Consider the following 13,966-nt stretch of genomic DNA (forward strand, 5'->3'; position numbering starts at 1 on the left):
CTCTTTTAGACTTGACGTGCCAGTTGATAAGGGTTGTAAGTGCATAGTAATTAAAAGTGCTGCTTTCAATTTAGTAAATCACAAGGCACTTAGACTATTTATAAACTTCAGAATATTGGGAGTGGGTGGATATGTTTTAGGATTACTTCAGGATTTCCTTACAAGTAAGCAGCAGTGAGTTGCTGTGGATGGGGTCTTTAGTGAACCAAGACCTATTGGGTCTGGAGTTCCTTAGGGCAGTGTTCTTGGTTCACTGTTATTTTTAGTGTATATTATACAAGTGATATGGTTGTTAGCATGGAAAACAAGATTGTTCAGTATGCCAGTGATGCAACACTTGTGGGTGTAGTAGTCTCCACTTATGAGAAATGAAGCTGCCCTCAGCCTCAATTGGGATATGGACCGGATCAAGGAATGGTGTAGCCGGTGGGGTATGAGGCTGAACTCCAGCAAAACGAAAACACTATTGATTACCAGATCTTGTACATAGTTTCCACCCCGTCCTCCCCTTCAGTTTTAACCATTCTAGGTGTAACTTTTGAGAAACATCTGAAAGGTTCAGCAAATGCTGCATGAAAGTTGGGTGTTGTTCATAAGGCCTCATGTACTGTATTTATAACAGTGATAAAATCAGTGCAACCTGTTTTAGGGCATTTTTACTTCCTTTACTGGAATACTGTTCCCCAGCGTGGATCTCTGCTTCTGCTAGAGATTTATCTCTTTTAGAGTGGTTCATGGTGGTAGGTTTCTGTTTCGTAATAGTAGTAGTTGTGACTTGGACCATCATCGGATAGTCTCTTGTTTGTCACTTTTTCATAAGTTGTATTTCAGCAGAGATCTTTCACATTCACAGTTGATCCCTGATTCCCTTATCTGCTGAGAGCAACCAGATTCACTGAACAGCAGCACCAGTATGCGGTAAATATGCCTCACTGTTGGATTTCTCAGTTCCAGAGGTCCTTTATTCCTCACACCGTTGGACTGTGAGACAGCCTCCCAGAGAATGTTGTGCAATTGGAACTTTAGAAATTCAAGCGAAAATGCAGTGCATTACTACCTAATACTCTTCTTCATGCATTTTAATACATTATCTGTTTATCTATTTATTAATTTTTTTCTTTTTTAATAAGTGGGATCTCTTTCTGTATTTCACTTTACTTCCTCTTACTTCTTCCTAAGCAAGATCATATTCTTCGGAAGCTTGAATTTCAAGTCAGTGGCCTCTGTGGACTTGTCCCATATGAGTAGGTTTCATATACTGAATAATAATAATGATAATAATAGGAATGAGTATGTTTGGCTGCTTTAAGCCCTGCATTACCTTTAATCCTCATCTACAGGGTCAAGATCTGCAACCTTGACTCTCCCTGTAAGGAGTGTACTAGCTGGCCTCCCTCAAAGTGGAAGAGGTTTGGTAAGCAGGATGGGAAAGTTAAAGAGTGTTCATAAGTGTCTTTGGGATGGGGTAGGGGTCTGTGGGAGATATCCTACTTTTGACACCACCAAATCTTTTTGGTAACCATTCTGCCAGACTGTCCTGTCTCCTTCATTGCCCCTCCTACTCATTCTCCTGTAGCTCAATCTGAGGGTGGGCTTCTACCCCTGTATATGATCATGGTATGCCACCTCCTACTGCCTTGGATTCTCCTCCTGCACTTCTCTGCTTGTGTTTTTCTGGAAGTAAGGAGAGTGGAGTTGGCACTACTTCACACCCTGCATATCTCTGGATAGTGCGTGTGTGGACAGGCAGGTTTTATTGTACAGTACTTCAGGGTGTTGCAGATACTTGCATGCTCATGTTTGTGCTGACACTCAAAGTGTTCTGGCATATCTGTGACCTGATATGATTTTGCAAAATGTGCGTTCATGTTTACTCAGAACTTGTACTAAATTGGCTTTGACTGATCATGGGATTGGAAACTTGAACAATCTGTGAAGATGTCATCATTAGCTTGTGGTTGGGAGGTCAGTACCAATAGTTTCAGATGCATGGAACTTTAGTTGGAACTAGAGATTTGGAAAATAATAAATTGCAAGCTCCTCATATCCTCGCAAATATCTGAATATGAAAAGAGCAGGGGAAGTTATCCTTGGCAGGTTAAGGATTGGTCACATAAGGCTAACTCACAATTTTTAATGAGATGCAACTTATCAACCTGCTTGTACAGACATTGGTTCCTCTGATTGTTAGACAACTCTTGAAAGAGACATTTTTAGGTGCACAGATGGTGACTATGAAATGTTAAAACTTCAGGACCAAGTATTAAATAAGAAATTTTTAAAATTTACTTCCAGACACTGGAGTTTTAATGAAAGATTTAGTTTTGTCTACTGGTTTCTAGATATATTCACCTTATTAGGGGTTTTATTTTATATATTTTGCAAAATTATGTGATTTAACTTAGTTTTGTCAATGACCTATGGAGTCATGATGCCAGAAAACTTTAAATAACAACAGTCAGCACTACATCTCCCACTTCAGTGCATTGATTTTTCCTCCACACAAACGTATGCACAGACTGCAGTTCTTTTGTACATTGCTGTTTAGTGCACATAAATGCATATAACTGTTCACACTGGAAAAAAATGCTGTAAATATCATGGGGCAGATGATTGAGGGAGTACTTTATGAAAATTGTTCAAGTAAATTGTTTCAGATGCTGGCCTTCTGCTGAGAATATATACTTCTTGTAGTATTTTCTTTTACGGTGTTTTAGTACGTAAAGTATATAGTGAGGTCAGCCTCTTGTATGATATGCTTTTATTTGCTGTTTGGCATCAGTGACCCAGGCAGTCACAGTAAAAAACCTTAATTTCTGATTTTTTCAACATACATTTGGTGACAAGTACATATGAGAGATACAGTAAATGACAAAATAGACATGTCATGGCCTGTGATTTTTTTAAAGGCTCATCCAATTTAGGAGACGAATTTATTTACAGTTTTGATAAATTAATTAGATCTTTTAACTTAAGTAATCAGTTAATTAGTACACTTTAGCCTATTTATTTGTTTAATATAAGGAATGGTTTTTTCTGAGTAGATATTTATTTTTAGAGTCCTGTTATGTTGCTGCTGAATAACCACTCTGTGTCCCAGTGCCTGGTCTTTATGACCCTAACTCTGTACAGTAATCCATTTCAGTCCAGCTCAGACTCCCAGCATGCCAGACACCTCAGTGTTCAGACCTAAATAGCAGGTACAAGAAGCACTTAGCTGAAGCCCAACCAATATTTTTTGTAATTAAGAAATTTTATCCCAATTTGCTTATAATGATTTGTGATAGCAGTTTTTACGTTATGGAAAAAGATCTGTGGGCATTAGCACTGCAAATATTCTAGATTGTAGACAATAATTTCTGTTTAAATAAAAAGGACATTAAATTTTGAACCATTTGATGTTACCACAACAAAAGAAAGTGGGAACATACTTCAGCCAAGACCACTCAACAGTACCAATGAATGTATGGCAGTATTGTTTATTACTGTTAAATTTGGTTTAAAGTCTGGGCATTAGAACTTTGGTTTACATTGTCTTTATGCTTTAGCAATTTTGTCATTTTAGATAGGAACAAACTGTCAAATCACCACTGATGTGCACCAAAAACTTTCATCTGGTGGTCACCTAAAGATTAAGAATAAATTTAATGGAAGCATCCATTCTGTGGCTCCCAAGTGAGATAACTTAGTGAGACAGTGAAGGTTTAGTATACATTAATTTTGATGCCCCCAATATTGTCAAGTCTTCATTGGTACCATCCAAAAGTTAATCCCATTTAGGGCATCAGTTGTTGAATGTTTTCAAGTTTTATCCAAATCTTTTTTCAGATTTTACATAATATCGTTAACAGATGGAGAGGCACACAACTTTGGCAATGAGGAGTTTGCCTTACCTTCCAAAAACAGACTGATTTCCCAAAAAGCTTTATTGATGTAGGTAATGTTTATGTTAAGAAATTGCGTGTGTTTATTATTGTGGCATTGCTTCAGTTTTTGTGGTATGTTGTTCATGGTGTCTTTCTTCACAGGTGAGAAGAGTGATGATAAAGACTCCCCAAATTTTATCCCCACAATATTCACCCACACTAATTGTAAAGAGAAGATAAGATTAAGTAAAAGTTATGGAAGAACTGCAAACAAAAAGCCTGGTAATGTATTAAGAAATATATCAGCCTAGATTTAATGCATGTTTAAAATACAATTTTTGAAACTTTTTATTTTGTGTGTGTGCAAACCTATCACTTTTTGACTGCCTTTAGATGAGCCAGCTCCTTTTCCAGTCACTCAAAAAAGAACTCCAGGTTAACAATGCACATCCAGGCTCCCAAGTCCCTCGATATCAGCAGAAAATCAGTGATGTCAGACCCCTCTGCAAGCACTGTGGGATAGGAGGAGGGTCAAAATGCCTTGTAAAGTGATAGGAAATTAGTTCTTAAGATTTTATTTGTTTTGGGCACTGGAAAGCCATCACTTTATAATTGCCTGATTTGCTGTTTCGCAGGAGGAATCTTGTTATTCAGGCATTCGCATTTGGGGACTTTGTCTAGGAGTTCTGGGTACTAAAGTTGGATCATGAAATGGCTTAGTACCATGTTAGTAGTTTGTAGTACAGAAGTACTAAATCACTAGGAGACCGTAGTATTTTTTCATGTTTGGTGTAAAAACAGGTAACCTAACTGACAAAGCTTGGTGACAACTGACCAAGAATAAGACGAAAAGGAGTTGTAATGGAGAGCATTCTCCCTTTTTGAGAGTTAGTAAAAACTAGGCTTGCAGTTACGAGGGCAATAATTCCTCTTCCTCTTTTTATGATTTATGAGTGAAGTCCTTAGGTAAAATATGCACTAGGCAATTGGGGACTTCCACAAAGCAAAACTCATGATGGCAGAAATTTCTGTATTTCTTTTAAATGTCAGAGATGTGGATACAGCTCTGATTTCATAAACCCTGACTTTTAAGCTGGATGCAATAAGTTCAGAAGTATTAATAAAAGCTGTCATGACGACTTAACCTGGCTAGAGCAAAATTATATTTATGCATTTCATCTTTTGCATGCCAGTGGACAAATTCAGTGTATAGTAGTCAATCCAGAGCACATTCACCTTTGCATCCTGGTTTACATTTAAATGGTGCAGTTGTAAATGTCAATTACTTGTAAGATTTTAGATTAAAGTTTTGATAAGAAATTGACTTTTTAAAAGCATATATGAAATTTGTTTTCTATGTTCCCCAAAATGGTATCTTTCTGAAATATTTTTGAATGTTTTGTGATGAAGCTATTATATCTAAGATGAAACTACAGTATGTCCCCGTATTTATGGGTTTAGGGACCACAACCACCCGCGAAAAGCGAAATCCCCGATAAGTTGTTATCCCCCCTTCTAAAAATGCTTATAACTGTCTATTTTCAAACACCAAATATCCCTTAACCCTTAAGGGACGGCAGAATTTATCAATATGCAGCACCCAGACCAGGGAAACTTTGAGGTCGGTAAAATAAAATAAAAATCACGTCAATGAAATAGAATGACGTACATTCACACTGTATAAATAAAAAAATTCTAAAAAATTTTCCCTACCTTCCACGAGAAGTTGAAAATGACTATTGACAACCCCTTGTGGGGCCTCATTTACAAGACAGTCGTAAATTTTACCAACTTATATATGTTTTTTCTAATTAAGTTTTTTGGATTTTGTAAAATTATTATTACTGCTCACACAATATCAAAACAGATAAGAAATAAAAGCAGTAACAAATTTTTTGCATATTTGTTGTAAAATATTTACGTAAGTTTACGAGAAGGAAGATTCAGTAACTTTTTTTTTTTTTTTACGTGCTTTTTCTAACATTTCTTTGTAAAATTACATTTACAACCGACACACTGTCGTAAAAGACAAAAACAAAAAACAACAGCAACCTCTTCGTATATTTACAGGCAAATTTACACAAAGACTCTTGAGAGAGAGAGAGATGCAGTACCTTCCCCCTTAAAGTCACAAGCATTACTGATACTGGCCTAACTCTCACGTCTGTATAAAAGTTGCCATTAGTGAATTTATAGCATATAGAAGTATTGGCACCTTTGTTTCGAATCATTATTACCATAACAGTGGTGTGTAATTCTGCTTCACACACAAGTTCAATCCGTCCACCTCCCCAAACCTGTTTTACTTCACACTGAAGCTCAATCCGTCCACTAAGGTTTAAACTAAAATGCTTATAACTACCTATTTTAATGTTCAAACAGGAAATATATCTAAAACCATCATCCTAAAACACTTTAATATCATTTCAAAGCCAACTTACAAGATTACCCTTAAAAATATATGGCTTACAGCTACGTTGAAAACTAATCAAGTTACCCCTATATTCAGGCACAGCCATTTTCTCTCATACAGTTTTAGTTTTACTTTTGTATTTTTATGTTTATGATACAGTAATTCATATTTCATATTGACAAAGAGAGAGAGAGCAAAAATACATCTCACACACTAGTGACAGTACATACACAAAGCATCCAAGCTACAAGCTGTGTGATTGGCTACTTCCAACCCTTCTAGCCAATAGCATGTTGTACTACAAGCAAATCAGCATCAAGAAAAGCTGGGTGTCTTAACCCTTAAACGCCTACTGGATGTATCATACATCGACTAAAATTGTCTGTTGGGTGCCAAGTGGACGTACCGTGCACGCCGACTACAAAAATTTCAACCTTCAGTCAATTTTGACTCGACCGAAATGGTCGAAAAATGCAATTGTAAGCTAAAACTCTTACATTCTAGTAATATTCAATCACGTACCTTCATTTTGCAACAAATTGGAAGTCTCTAGCACAATATTTCGATTTATGGTGAATTTTTGAAAAGAACTTTTTTTCTTACACCAGCGGTAACTCGGCCGAAAATTTCAGAAATTCTTTCGTCCTTTTGTCGTAATTTTTGCACTGTTCTGTATTAGCCGTTACATAAAGTTTTATATATGAAAATGTGCGCAATTTCATGTACAATACAACAGAAAATAACTCATGGTTGTACCTTTTATCAGTTTTGAAATATTTTCATATAAATCACGATAACTGCCAAAGTTTCAACCTTTGGTCAACTTTGACTCGACCAAAATGGTAAAAAAACGCAATTGTAAGCTAAAACTCTTACATTCTAGTAATATTCAATCATGTACCTTCATTTTGCAACAAATTGGAAGTCTCTAGCACAATATTTCGATTTATGGTGAATTTTTGAAAAAAACTTTTTCCTTACATCCGCGCCAGAAATTCTTTCGTCACATTGTCGTAATGTTTGCAATTAGTCATTACATAAAGTTTTATATATGGAAATGTGTGCAATTTCATGTAGAATACAACAGAAAATAACTCATGGTTGTAGCTTTTATCAGTTTTGAAATATTTTCATATAAATCCGATAACTGCCAAAATTTCAAGCTTCGTCAACTTTAACTCGACCGAATGGTCAAAAACGCAATTATAAGCTAAAACTCTTACATTCTAGTAATATTCAATCATGTACCTTCATTTTGCAACAAATTGGAAGTCTCTAGCACAATATTTCGATTTATGGTGAATTTCTGAAAAAAACTTTTTCCTTACGTCTGCGCTGCGTAACTGCCGAACATCTCAGAAATTCTTTCGTCATGTTGTCGTAATGTTTGCATCGTTTTACATTAGTCGTTACATAAACTTTTATATATGAAAATGTGCGCAATTTCATGTAGAATACAACAGAAGATAGCTCATGGTTGTAACTTTTATCAGTTTTGAAATATTTTCACATAAATCACGATAACTGCCAAAATTTCAAGCTTCGGTCAACTTTAACTCGACCGAAATGGTAAGCTAAAACTCTTACATTCTAGTAATATTCAATCATTTACCTTCATTTTGCAATAAATTGGAAGTCTCTAGCACAATATTTCGATTTATGGTGAATTTTTAAAAAAAACATTTTCCTTACGTCTGCGTGGTAACTCGGCCGAACGTCTCAGAAATTCTGTCGTCTCGTTGTCGTAATATTTGCTCCGTTTTATATTAGTCGTTACATAAAGTTTTATATATGAAAATGTGTGCAATTTCATGTACAATACAACAGAAAATAACTCATGGTTGTAGCTTTTATCAGTTTTGAAATATTTTCATATAAATCACGATAAATAGAAAAAATTCGACTTTCGGTCAACTTTAACTTGACCGAAATGGTCGAAAACTGCAATTGTAAGCTAAAACACTTACAGTCTAGTAATATTCAATCAATTAGCTTCATTTTTCAACAAACGGGAAGTCTCTAGCACAATATTTCGATTTGTGGTGAATTTTTGAAAAACATTTTTTACGTCCATGGCGTTAATTCATGCATCATTTTGTGATAATATTTTCTCTGTGTTGCTTTGATCGTTTTACAATTTGTTATATACCAAAATCATCGCAATTTAGTGTACAATACAACTAAAAAAATTAACTCATTAGCTTTAACCGTTGTGCTTACAGCGCGATTTGTATACAATTATATAAGAGTTTTTTTTTTTTGCGCTGTCATATATTCCAATATTTATATATGATAATGATATTTTTTTTTTTCATTTCTGATGGTTGCATACTAAACTTCAGGCAATGACAAAAAGGAGCCAAAATGAAGTCTTAATCTTAAAAACTAAGCGTGCTGTGATTTTTTGAAAAAACTTTTTTCCGCTTCGGCGCTAACTCACACCGACGCCACGCATACGGGAGACGTTTTTGTAAATAGAGGCTCGGTGTTTAAGGGTTAATGAGAGAGAGTGAGAGAGGACTGATATTGTTTGCATCAGTAAAAACAATTACAAATGTTTGGATGATCTTTTTTTTATACATATTATGATGATAATAGATCAATATAATAATACAGTGTAAATGGATTCTGTAAGTGAAATAACATTTTATTAATATTTTACACTGTTTTTTTCATTAAATGATATGTATACTGAGAGAGGGGGGTTGAACTGAGGTATGTTTACATCGTTAAGCTGTTTCGTGATTTTGAGGGATTTTACTGAACATTTTGTTGATATTTTGATGTGTTTTTATTAATATTGATATTTGAAAATTAGTAAATTTTTTATCATAAAAAATGTTTGTTCCGACATGATATACAAACCATCGGCCCTTTTCATTAGAAATTACTTATTCCGAAGCTGGACACGGCCATTAAACTCTTGAACAAGGTGGTTAGGCAGTAACTAATGCCAGGTAGGTTGGAATACCTACCTGCCCAGATGTAAACATTCCAGTTTTGCTTTCAGCCATCATGCATTGCAGACGTATTTTTGGATCTCTTTGCCTGACTGTCTTTAAGCTCTATTATCCCAGTGGGATCTTTCTGTATTTTTGTGTATATATTGCGTGTGATAGCCTTGCATAAGCTGTCATTCCCCTGCGTCTGGGTCTTGGGTTTGACGGCCAAGGACGTATTTAGAGGGGCATAACTGAGTGGTAATGCTTCTCTTCCAGTATCCCTTTATTTAGATACTGAAGGCGTTCCCCTGTACATTCGGAGGTATTAGATTGGGACATATATCTTCGCTCCCCTACATTGATAGGGACGTAAGAGTTCGCTCCCGCCCTCCATGTACAAGGGCATGACTACTTCCTTTCTATTTGTGCCGAGTGTTGTTTTTGCTGCCTGTGCTATAAAGAGTTGCGGGTTGGGGGAGGTTACAGGCGTCGTCGGAAAGTATTGCTTCCATGGCACCCTTAGTGACCTCCCCTCCTTCCTTTTCTCTCCCTGTAGATTCTTCCTTATCTCTCCTTCGGGCAAAGACTGCGAGGCGGGGGGGCCCACGCGGGCAGTCGGGCGACCTCTTCTAAGGGGCCTCCTCTCGCTGTGTAGGGCAGTTCCCCTCAGAGCGAGTGGAGTCTCCCTCTACTAATCATTACTTTTTCTTTCAGGTTGACAGTGAGCATCACAGGCACAGCAGTAGTTGGCCGGGTATCTCAGTTGGGATGTCTTTGCATGAAGGAGTTCCGACGTTTATTCAGTGTTGCTTCGGGATCGACCACAGTACCTGGTTGGAATGGCATGGTTCCACGTTGGGATTGTTCCAACTCTGTTCTCGCTGGTGCAGATTGATCACTGTCATTGATGGCCGTCATGAATGCTGTGGCACTGCCTCTGGCGTATCTGTGGTCCATCTGCTCCTGCCGTTTCCTGTGTTATGCTCCTGTTGACTCGACAACAGTCTCTGGGCGGCTCTTTCTGGCCTCCTGCTGTAGCCGTCATGGTCGTTCCTGTCGCTGCTGGTGACTTGCATGTGACATTCCTGACCGTTGTTGTAGCTCCTGCCTTTCGAACCACTTTCATAGCTCCTGCATCGGCTGTCCTAATCGTGCCTGCTGCTTCTCCTGGTGGTCGTGTCCTGGGCCGCTTCCGTTGTGATCCTGCCTAGCTGCCCTGGAGGTTACGATGTTTCGTGTCCACCATCCTGTAGATGTCAGAGTTAAGGTGAAGGAAGTGGCCCTGTGGAAGTAGCCGCCGTCTTCTTCAACTTATCTTCGATTCATCTTTTGCTGCCTTTTCCCTTCCTCTCCCAAGGTTCGAAAGGGCCCCGGGAACCGGATAGACCTCCGTCAGCCAAAGGAGAGGAAGGCTGCTTCTTTCCCCTTGATGCCCTGGGATGCCTAAGGACTGCCTCCTTCTGAGGAGGCAGTGGGTCTCTCGTTGGCTCTTCCCAATCTTCGGGTTAGGGAACCGATTTGCATACCCCTAGGTTTTGTGTTTCGGGAGCCGCGGGCGCGCAGACCTTGGTTTGCGATCCCGTTCCCAGTCCTAGAGGTTCCGCCTCTTAAGACGGGGCTGCTTTGGGCGCTCGTTCATGAGCCTCTTCAAGTGCTCGAGATTCTGTGGAATATCAAGTATCCCAATCTGGTCTGGAGAGTACTTTTCCCCGCCCAGTTTGGGAGTATTGCAAGAGAAAGGCCTTAGGCACCCAGGTGTCTCAGCACTTCCTGCCAGCAATACAAGTGCTCCCCAAGTGCTTACCAGTGCTCGGTCAGGTTCCCAGCTTGGTGTCTCGATCCTATCGGTTCAAACACCAGAAGAAGCCAGGGAAGAGATTCCTTTCAGGAGTCCTGTGGGACTTCTAAGGGATTGACTCTCCTCTGGAAAACAAGTTTCGCTCATTGGCTCTTCCTGCTCTCAGGCAGGAACCGATTCGCATTCTTCTCGGGGTCTCCTGTTTCAGGGGCCACGAGAACGCGGCCTCTCGAGGCCATGCCCTCGTTGCCAGTATTAGAAGTCTGCGTCTAAGACTGGTTCTGTGCCTGGCTCTGTTTTATTTCTTAGGAAACCAAAAGCAGCCTCTCCCGATTTTTGGGAGTCTCGTAGGTCGCTTGAATTCTATGAATCACGAGCGCTCTCCTGACAAGAGGCACAGGACAAGAGAAAGTGCCGAGATGACAGGTGTCTCGGTGCTGAGACGCCAGGTGTCTTGGTGCCGAGATGCCAGTTGTCTCGATACTGCCCGCCAGCTGCTTCGGTTGCTTAGCCAGGTTTCATCTTTGTGACTTGAACCTCAGGGTTCGAGCATGCAAGATAGCAGACACAGAACTCCCTTTAAACCTTCTTCTTGAGGGGCCTCAGCCTCAAAGGAGTTTAGAGTTCAGGAAACCAGCGCTAGTTCACGGCAGACGAGTTCCACCCTGTACAATTCGATTGTGTACACGCGATCGGCTTGGTTCGGCTAGGCTCGCTCGGCTCGCCCCGCCTGCCTCCCAGTCCTCCGCATACCACCCAGTCGGATCGCGTTCACATGATCAGCTCAGTTCGGTGCGGCTCAGCTTGGCCCCACTCATTTTTTCCAAATCGGGTTCTTGGCTCTGTTCGATTGAACTTTCTGCTCTTCCCAGGGAAGCGCTTTGCCACAGCACAAGCGCTCTTCTTCCCCCATGTGGCAATAATCTCCTTTGGTCAATTATCGCTCACGGTCCACCTCTCCTGCTGGTCTTACTGGCAGGACAGGTAGGGGTACTCCTCACCTATTCTCTTTTCCTCTTGGTTGTTCTGAGAGGCGTGAGACGGACAGAGAGCACTCTGACGAATTTGTCTTTGGAGTTCGGCTGCCTGGCATGCTTTGGGTTTTGGTCCCCCAATTGTCACGTAGTACAACCAGATAGCCAAGGAGGGTTTCTTGGGATCTGTCAAGGTCTTCCTCCAAGGAGAGAGGTACAGGAGATCCACCCTTCAGAAGCAGCAAGGGTCTTCCTCTTCAAGTTGCGATCGCCCTCGTTTTTCTGAGAATTTCGCACCGATTCATCAGTGCGAGGCCCCACGGGACAGGACCGTGGCTCCCCCAATGAATAATCTTCATCACTTGCAACCTCTGCAGTTCCCAAGGGGCCAAGAGTTTCGGGGGCCATCATGGTCCTTGCTTATGAGAGCATTCTTGACCAGATGAATACATTTCTTCGGACAAGGAGTTCATTCAGGTTGAAACACCAAGCTCCTCTCCTGCCTCAACAGAGTAAGAATTCTCCTTGCCTCGGAGGGTTTTGCTGACTGCAGGTTGTTCCAACTCTGCTTCACCCAGACTGGGTTCTCTCTCTGCTTCTGCTTGCCATGAAGGGTATTCTCTTCCGCAACAAGAGACAGCGATCTTGGAGGGCACCTGCTAGTTTCCTCCAGGCAGTCTCCTGATGGATCCACAATCCTTCACATTTAGGATTTCTCTCCTCGGATACGACCATTCCTGGGAAGAACCCTGCCCTCTGGCAACTGGTCCTGTCTGGGGGCGGGTCTTCCTTTACCAGACCGCATTTCTGGTGCTAAGAAGAAGGACTTTGTCCTAATTCGGATCTCTGGTTTCGTAAGTTCCAAGTTGGCACAACCCAAAGAAACGAACCTTTACTTGGTTCTGCCTTTCTCTTTCAGAGATTTGCCAGATACCTTGGTAACCAAGGTTCGTACCAGGGCACTGCCTTGTCCTTTGGACAATCTCTTGGTCATCCCGGCTCGACCTTGAGTTCAAACCAGCCCCCTCAACTCCTAAGAAGTCCCAGTCTTCGGAAGAAGATCACGGAACACATAGCCCTCTTCTTCCCTTCTGGGAAAGTGTGCATAACTCTCTTTCCACCCTCTTTTCCATAAGGGAGGAGGGAAGAAGGGAAGAGAGAAAGAAGTATCAACCGGGAAGAAGTTCTCCTACTGCAGATGCCTGGATAAAATGATACTTTTCAAGTCTCTGGAGCTGGCAGCAACATTGCTGAGACCTGGGAATGGATTCCTTCAGAAGTATCTATTTCCCTTGGGTCTCGGCAATTCTTTTCATCAGACTTCCATCCTGCTTCCTCTCCCATGCTTCCGATTTGGGAAATACCAGCCCGGCTAGAGCTAATTGTCCTGGTGTCTTGTCATCTTGCAGAAGCTTCCCCATGGTGGAGAATGGAGGTCTGCTTCCATTCCTCCATTCTTCTTTCCTTCTTCGAAGTATGAGGAAAGAGTTAGACTGATGCTTGAACAAAGGGACCTTCAAATATGCTTGCATATTCTCCTCACATCATGTGTCTACTTCCAGATCCATCGATCGAGGAATAGGCGCACACCTGTAAGACTTTGCCTTGAAGGTGTGTGACCGAGATGATTAGTACCTTCTCATCAACACCCTGGACTCAAGGCAGTCTTTTGGCCTTCCAAGAATTCAGGATGAGTTTTGTGACACTAAGTGGTTTCGTTGAACAACGAAACCACAGTAGTGGCATCCATCAACAAACAAGAGGGAATAGTTTTCCTCCTGTTTTATCTTTCAACATTTGCAGGTGCTCGAGTGTTCTATAGCACACTCGATAACTCAGTTAGCTAGATGCATTCATGGTGGGCGAGCTCTGCCTCGGGTTTGAGTGATCGAGACAGAACGTGCTCTTCACTTTTTCCTCACGAAGATTCACAAAGAGACTGCTCAACTGAGAGATCACTACCGTCCTTCTGT

The 13,966-nt window shown here is 40.6% G+C and overlaps 1 protein-coding gene across 2 annotated transcripts in view; it reads left to right on the forward strand.

Annotated features, from left to right (window-relative positions):
- The window catches only part of LOC136827952 (uncharacterized), a 79,852-nt gene that overhangs the window by 7,569 nt on the left and 58,317 nt on the right, over nt 1-13,966 (forward strand). The window contains exon 2 of one of the 2 annotated variants that reach the window (XM_067085509.1): nt 4,029-4,148. The exons of the other annotated variant lie outside the window; for it this stretch is intronic. Coding sequence (XP_066941610.1) covers nt 4,029-4,148 — 120 coding nt within the window. The remainder of the gene's footprint in view (nt 1-4,028; nt 4,149-13,966) is intronic. 2 annotated transcript variants of the gene reach the window in all.

This window comes from Macrobrachium rosenbergii, chromosome 42, assembly GCF_040412425.1.
Source record: "Macrobrachium rosenbergii isolate ZJJX-2024 chromosome 42, ASM4041242v1, whole genome shotgun sequence".
NCBI classification, from domain to species: domain Eukaryota; kingdom Metazoa; phylum Arthropoda; class Malacostraca; order Decapoda; family Palaemonidae; genus Macrobrachium; species Macrobrachium rosenbergii.